The 8,438-nt window shown below is 47.6% G+C and overlaps 1 protein-coding gene across 1 annotated transcript; it reads left to right on the top strand.

Annotated features, from left to right (window-relative positions):
* Positions 1-302: 302 nt before the first annotated feature.
* LOC128276148 (uncharacterized) lies at positions 303-7,532 on the top strand (the record flags this gene model as incomplete). The annotated part of the gene is made up of 4 exons (XM_053014615.1): positions 303-530; positions 2,318-2,377; positions 4,826-4,897; positions 7,348-7,532. Coding segments are annotated over 4 exons (545 nt in total), but the record flags the coding sequence as incomplete, so codon positions are not given.
* Positions 7,533-8,438: the final 906 nt, after the last annotated feature.

Genomic DNA, 8,438 nt, shown 5'->3' with positions numbered 1-8,438 from the left:
AACCACCGTCGTTCCGGTAATTATTGCTTATGGAAAGTAAATGTGTTTCCACAAATAATGACGCAGACCGAAAGCTTCGTGCTAATGCCTATAAACGGTAGACGCAAAAGAGTAACGAAGTAATGTCCTGTGACGCATTCATTGAATGATTGATGTGTACACGGACGATTCCAAAAGTTATTGAAATTGTTAAGCCCTTCCTAGGCTCCAAATACGATTATTGACCACTATTTATCACTCATTTATAATCGTTTGAACTCGATCCTTCCGTTTTGCACTGCTGATCGATATAGTGTAATTAGCTTCGGTCAACCTTTGCTCATTGAACTCACTCACTCTATCTTGTTTTCCCCTTTTTCTTGCAGATACCTCCCGCACGGGCGATAAGTTCGAAACGATGTCCCGCAACACGGGCTACACGAAGTATATGAGCCTGAAGATCCGATCTGTCGGGCCGGCGGATTTCGGATCGTACCGATGCGTGGCCAAAAACTCATTAGGCGAAACCGATGGACTAATCAAATTGGACGGTAACGGATCCCCCCCACCTCCCCCTGAAAACCACCCTTTCGTACGCGTCGAGTCTATTGTCGAGAGATCAGCGGAAATCCGTGGCTCCGCGAACTCCGAGACTTCCGAGACCGGAGGTCTCGCCACACGGTGAACACAGCGAATCCTTTCAGGAGCCAGCCTCCGAAAGTAGTTTTTGCCGGAAGCGAATTTTGGCCGTTTGCATGTTTTTTTCTCCCGCTTTAGCTTTCAAATCGTCCAAAGGACACTAGCGAACCGGCGGGTTGCAGTGTTCGGGCCATTTCCGGATGCTCGCGGTAGTTTGCACTCCGGATACGGACCTCCGGCGGCCCGGAACGTCATTCGATCATATGCTGAGCTGAAGCTATAGAATCGGGTTTTTGTCGCACACATAAAAAGCTGCCAGTGAACCGAAGACGCGGTTCATCAAATCGATCGCCCTGGACCGGTTTTTCTGAGGACGTGCGTACCGTTCGCTGACTCGTTTGGCTAGCATAGAGAGCGTGCCCGTGCCCGGGGCCGTTCTAGCGAACGCCGATGGGCGCCGATGCATAATGGAGGATAAACTTTTGATGCCGCCGGAAAATCCCATTCCCATTGTTTCATTGCATAATTAACGGATGTTTTGGAAATTGGAACCGTGCATCCGTCGGGGGGCAGTCACCGGATAGTCTCCACCAACACCAGCCATCGGCAGGAGGCGCACCGAGGAATGTAATTGAGTTTTCCGGGCTAATGGAATTGCAACGAAACAGAAAGTGGCTCTCGAAAGTGCGTGCGAGGCACGATGTTCCGGCTTGGAGCCGGAATTCGATTCAGCACACTACCGACCGCGTGGGCCATGTTTACGACTGGCTGATCCTGGCTCAGCATCGGCCACTCGGTGGGATGGAGTGGGATTGTAAATCCGCTATTGATGTATTGGTCACCGGCCGACTGGCTGTCGGTAGACGTTATTTATTGTTTGCAGTCCCGAAATGTGACCAATGCAATAAAATGATGACCCCAAACCGTGACGAAAGGACGAGAAAGCGCATTGTTGGCAGGCGCCAGGAATGAAACGAATCGCTTACAATGTGCTGCTGTGGTCGAATGCAATTGTGTGTTCCTCTCTGAACGGATGCGCCGGACTATCGTTAGAGAGTCTGTGACTGTGCAACAGGATAGGGAGTCAACAAGTTTACATTTTTGTCAACAAGTTTAGTCTTTCACAAGTTTGTTAAATATCATTTTCTAAATGATTTAGGTTTGTAGATTAAATTGTGTGAGAATTTCCTATAAACTCCGAAAGGCATTCGAAAGCAATCAAAGTCTGACTAGGTGTGAACTGTTTCGCTTCAACTAATTTTGTAAACAACTCGCCGACGGGTTGTTTATTGGTTGGCCGTCGCTTCGGTTGGTTGATTGGAAAAAAAATCGAAAACCCAATTTCGCTGCTCCGTTTCGTTCCCCCATCACCCCCCGATGTGGGCGACGCAATTGGTTGTGAAAATTAGAAACATCCACCGGCTACCTCGTAACGGTCCAAACCGGGTGGTCAGCATGCTCGATCCTGTTCATACCGAGACCCTGAACCGAGTCAGCCAGGCAAGGTCAAAAACAATAAAAAGACATGCCGGGGGGCCAGGGTTCTGAAGCCGCATTTCCCTTGATCTCTCGCTCTCTCTCTCTCTCCCTGACTGTCTCTCTACTTACATCAACAGTCATCATCGGGTCGTTCGTTCCCGTGTGACCGCCCTACTAATGATGCCTTTCATTTGCCTTCGGTTTTTTAATTTATATGCAGAAATACCGGCCCCGACGACAATATTGACAACCGAATCACTTTATAACAATCGATCAAAAGGTAATTTAAATGTAAATTTTAAAACGTATTTTCATTCCATCCATCGAACTCGTCCACCTTCCCGGGGCCCGAGGGCGCCGGCATCACACCATCCTGATGATGGTGATGCTCCACTTCAACCGTCGGGCTTTCCGCAGTTTGTTCGTTTCGCAAACGATCGGTCCTCGGCACGGCGGTCCTCTTCCAAGTGTATTCATGAGACTTTCACTGCGGCCACCATTTTTTGTCGCTTTCCCATTTTCGATATTTTCTCACCAATTTTCCGTAGGCAACAACAGCCCCGTTCCCGGGGTGGTCGAGCGGGGACGACGATTTTTTCGCCGGAAAAACAGCCGCCCAACTTCCTATTGGCGCCCGACGGTCGTCTTCGTCCTCTTGCCACCGCACTCCGCTTTTGATAAGCAGTTTGAGTTCCGTTTCATTTTTGGGTCGACCACAAGGAATGGCGATGGCGGAAAGAAAATCTCCCCCGATTCAATGCAGATTCGAGTGCCGATCGCAATTTCGCTTTTTCGGGCGCACATTTCCTGTTTCTCACCTTCGGTTTTCGCAGACGCAGACCGCAGTAAATCAATTTCCCGACAAACATCTACGAGTGTTTTCGATGTTCGATGTCGATCGAACTTCGTTCGCCCAGTCTTGGTGTACACTCTCTTCCCGATCAGTTCCAATCACCGTTTCACGATGGTTGATGGCCTAATTTTTCATCCGTCAGAAGGACTACTTGTCAAATCGAGCTTTCGTCGGGTCGGTTGGTACGTTGGTGAGGCATTAATTTCAATGTCGATCCACCTTTTTCCTTTTTACTGCATTTTTACTTTTATTTATACTATTCCTTTGATTCACAGTGAAACATCCAAAATTGGCGAGCCAATGGTCACAATAAACCACTTTTGCAACATAATACTAGGCTGTTCAATAAGTTTTGCGCCTCGATACCAGAGGGCGCAGCTACGAGTCTAATTTTCTTTTGTCATGTTGGTATACTCTTCATATGAACGTATGTAAAGTTTCATTTCAATCGGTCACTTACTTTTTTTTTACAAGTCATTTAGACAAGCCGAGCCGACATGTCACAGTATTTTTTTCAATGGAAAAATCAAGTATCGTGCAGTGATTTTATTTTTATTTTTGAAAGGTTTAAAGGCCAAGGAAAATTATGAACGAATGTTGAAAGTGTATAAGGACTCTTCACCTTTAATTAGGGGGTTAAAAGGGGGGTTTCTGAGTTTAAACGTGGTCGTAGTAGCCTTCAAGTTGATCCATGTCAAAAACGTAAAAAAACAGACAGAACACCTGAAATCGTAGAACAAATACAGGATATCATTTTCGAAAATCGTTCAAACACTGATAGAAATTAAGTACAAGACCTAGCCAACTCATTGAACAGTATAACCAATATTTTGACTGAAATTTTGAGTTCGAGAAAGCTGTTTGCAATATGGGTACCGCATTCGCTAAAAACGTATTCGAATGCATCTATCTTGACAACATTTAAAGCGTTTTCGATAGGATAAAGTGGATTTTGTGCATCGAATCAACACTGTGCATAAGATTTGGGTCTGTAACTATGATCCTGAATCAAAACAAGAGGCTAACGAGTGGTTGGAACCGTTTTCTTTGGATCCGAAACGAGTTCGTCCAGAAATTGCCTAAAAAGATGTTAGCATCAGTTTTGTGCGATGCGAATTGAATTTTGTTAGCGGATTAATTGCAAATTGATAAAACAATAAATTTTTATTATTTTTGTAAGATTTTAGACCAACTGGAAGAGAAAATTCGTGAAAAAGACCCGGTTTGAAGAAGACAAACATCCTCTTTCATCAGGGCAATGCACCCTGTCAGAAGAGCATTTCGAAAATGGCAAAAATCCATGAATTAAAGTTCGAATTGTTGAAGTATTCACCCTATTCACCAGATTTGGCTCCTGACTACTTCCATCTGTTTTCAAACCAAAAAAATCGTGCGCGGAAAGGGTTTTTTAGCAAATGATGACGTCATAACAGCTGTAAAAAAGTAATGTGACACATCGATACTAAATGGCTTGTAAAAAAAAGTAAGTGACCGATTGAAATGAAACTTTACATACGTTCATTTGAAGAGTGTACCAATATGACAAAAAAAATTGACTCGTAGCAGCGCCCTCTGGTATCGAGGCGCAAAACTTATTGAACAGGCTAGTATTTTCATCTTCTTTGAAACTCACATCCGTTGATTTCAAACTACTATCATCGGAATTGCCATCCGTGGGTGATCGAACTGTCAATCACTTTGCAATCAACAATCAAAATACGGGTCACAGAGAATAACGCAAAAAGCGGTGGCAGTTTCTCTCTAGTTTTAGTTTATGTTTTATATTGCCTTTCACTGCTTTTGCGGACAATCATCTCATAACATTTCTTGTGCTAGACGTGCTAATCGATTGTTTTTTTTTTTATTCTCTTCCAGGGCGGAAACAAAACAAAAAACACGATCCTACCATGGTCGGAGACTACGGCGTCGAGGAGTGGAAAGGTGATGGTGAGTTTTGTATCCAAAAGTGTTCAACTTTAACCGAAAACCACCGACAGTTTCAATCCATTCTGTGAATTATGTGTGCTGGTCAAGAACCGGGCGCTGCCGAAATGCCATTTTCAATTGCTGACTGATTTATGGTTGGCAATTTAGCGTCACCCATTCAATCATAATCACTAGGCACGGTTTTGAGTGTTTCAACAATAAATATTCACCTTTCCCAAATGAATATCTAAATCGGAGGATCATCGACGCTACCACAACAACCCAACCGAGTCTGCACGCGGTCATGGCTCGATAATTCGCTCGCCGACAGAGCAACCCACAATCGAAACACAGAATATGTTGCGGTTATGTTCTACCGTTTTTTTTTATTTGGTTTTAGCTTGTTTGTCGTTTATGACTGCCACTTCGGAATCTAAATCGGAGAAATGTTAAAAAACAATCCTGAAAATGAAAACCCCGCAACACAACAAGGATATGTGGCGAGCGTGATTCGGTGTAAAGGGGGGTTTTTCGCCCGCCTAGTATGTGGCGAGTGGCAATCAATTCTGCGCCTCAACCCTCAACGCCCTCCCCGGGGTTAGCACCAGCGTTTTTTGCATTGTTCAAATGCATTCCGGAAATCCGTTTTGGGGAAAATTCCGAATAAATACAAAACAAACAAAAAACGATGGAATGGAAATGGGCCGCAAACAGTGTAAAACGGGAGGGAAGCAATTCGCGGCCCAACCCAAAACCGATGTTCAGTGTGGCAGAAAAATGTGGCACTATTAGAGCGCCGAATGTCTATATTCACGCGAAGGAACGGGGAAAATGGTAGGAAAAAAAAGCCCCAATCGAACCAAACAATCACGTACGCGGGAACCAGTCAATTCCCTCCACACGCGCGGCGCGGAATCACTCTAAGGACACCAGCCGTGTGAATGTAATGGTTTACCGCGTGCCGTTGCTTGGCGGTTGCAACCGACCCTCGCGCCGTCCCGATGCACCCGACCGAGCGCCACCATCGGAAACGTGCTGGAAATTCGGAAAACATCCGGCAGAAATTTACGAGTCAATTATCACTTCATTGCTGGAAAAACACAGCCCCGGTGCAGCAGAGGCAGCAACAGGACAACAGGAGCTTGTTGTCGCCCGGTTAGAATGGAATGGCGCTATGGCGCTATCGGAGAAACATAAATCTGAGCATTCTGGTTGAGCAAAAAATCCATTAACATCAAATGACGGTCGAAATGAAAAGCTAAGAAGCACAATATGTGGCTACCGCCTGATGGAATGTTCGTTCGTAAAAGACAAAAATACATTAGCAAACAACACACAAGCGGTGTGGCCGGTCGGTAGCCTCTTAACCGATCTCATCAATCATGAGTATTGAAGAGAGCGGCCGCCCGGGCGGGCGGGAGTGAATTAAGTCGACAATCAAATTATCACTATCACTTCACTGCCATTAATATTCTTGCCGGCGTGAGCGACTTTTCCGGCCAGATTAGTGCCAACTATGACTATTCAATTATCCGGCAGAACATAAAACCCCAATTAGCACGTGGTCCAACGTTGCCGATCGAGAGCCTTGTAATTGCAAATCATGCAATGATTTTCGTCCCCACCATCTTCGGGGGGCCGGTGGCCGAAGTAGTGCTCAGCGATGCGCGACCAGCTCAATAAATCTTTCCAACTCATCTCCGAGTCCTGCCTGACCCGGCTGCGTACGTGTGTGTGTGTGTTTTGCCGCTTGTTAACAAATGGTTTTCTTACCGGAATCCCGGCTTGTCCGGCGGCGCTCGGGGCGGACCCGAAAAGGACGAGTCCTAATCATCCCAACCCGGGGCTCAGAACGGGAAGGAGAAGGAAAGGAGTAACATTCGACAGTTCCGTCCCCCCCGAGGCGGGGTGTTATTTGTCGGACTGTCCCCGGAAGGTAATTAATTACTTCGGGCGCGGGAGCTTTTGGCCGGAAAGCGAGTGGAATAGATTTCCTCCTTGACAGCTACAACGCCCGTGGTCGGGTGGTCGGGTTCGAGCCGCCCCACAAGTAGCTCCATTACTTTTTTTGTTTCGCTCTGGGCCCCGGTCCCCGTGGCCGATCGCCGGAGTTTGTAAAGTACCATTAATTATGTTCGAGCATACCTCAATTATTCACACATTTATCAACGCAACGTACCTTGTGCCCCGGTGTCCCGGTGACGGGGTGGCAGCTGCGAGTGATTTTCGCCGGCTCAAAACTTCCGGCCAGCCGGAAGCCGGTGCTGTCGTCTCACGCAGCTGGTGTCGCAGCCCGTTCCTCTGACTTATGCCAATCAATTTCGCCGCAACGCCCTCTCGAAGCCATTAACTCGGGTGCGATTAACAGCTCATTGTGCGTAATCCTCTCCCCCGTAACTCGCCCGTTTAATAGGCCCGCGCCATAGCGTCACTAACTCCAGCCCTTTCCGGTTCCTTCTCTTACGCACCAGGTCCAGCGATACGACATCCGCCGGGGGCGTTCCACAACGGAGGAGCAGCCTCGTTGACGTCTTGGCTGCGGCTACGGATGGTGTCCTGTTGCTTGCTGCTGGTTTGGCTGCAGCTCCCGCCGATGCTACCGTCGCTTCACCTGCACCACCTGCATCACCTACCACCGGGAGACCTTGGACGATGAAAGTGAAAGCCCGCACAGGGTGTGTCTGAGGACGTGCTCATCCGCCTCGGAAGGATCAGCTGCGTGTGGGTTGCATCAGTGGGTTGCATGTTATCGATTAAAGTGTAGCTGTGAATCGAATCGCCGGAACTGTCGCCGGGTGAAGGTAGCGCTAATCATTCCCCGCAACAAGGACAAAGTCCTCTGCGGTCGCGAGAAGACGTAGGATGTAGGCAGAAAGTATGCTTCAAAACGTTCCGCCCCCCCCGGTGTGCTCTGTGTGGCGCTGCGAACCAGTTGGTGGATTGTTTAAAAAATCATCACGTCACTTCTCGTCGGAATCCTGAGTTCGATTGTGATCGTCAGTCCCACTTTAAGTAATTCCGTTAGTGCACTGCGCCAAACTTCCGGTTCGCAGGCCACTTGCAGATGACGGAACCGGTACGGAACGGGTAGTGTTGATTTTTACCGGTCAAGTTTAGGTTACGGTAGCAGCAAAGTTACGCATAGAAAGTGTAGGCGCTTGATCGCGCAAACCCCTTTTGTACATACGTGGTAGTTTCTCCCGACTTCAGCGAAAACGGCAACATCAACAAATGCACCAGCCGCAGCCGCGGTGCATAGCGAATGGTCGCTCTCAGCGGCCAAGTGGCTGGCGCGAAGGTGAGGCAGGACAGCAATCGTACGCCCGGGTTGCGCTTCAAGCTTCGTCCCAAGTCATCCGCACAGATGTTACACATATCACACGGGGCACGGGACTAACGTTGGCAGCAGCGCAGTGCATTGCGGCATCGGCGATGCCGTGATGGCCATAAATTCACACGAACGCGCACTACGCCAAATGGTTCGGTTGATGATTATTTAATTGATTTTAAGTTCATTCGTGCCGTTGCGTGCGGGCGAATTATTATTTATCGGTCCCATCGG

This window comes from Anopheles cruzii, unplaced genomic scaffold (genome assembly GCF_943734635.1).
Source record: "Anopheles cruzii unplaced genomic scaffold, idAnoCruzAS_RS32_06 scaffold00630_ctg1, whole genome shotgun sequence".
NCBI lineage: Eukaryota > Metazoa > Arthropoda > Insecta > Diptera > Culicidae > Anopheles > Anopheles cruzii.
The sequence above is the reverse complement of the archived record's forward strand: the minus strand, read 5'-3'. Positions and strand labels throughout refer to the sequence as shown.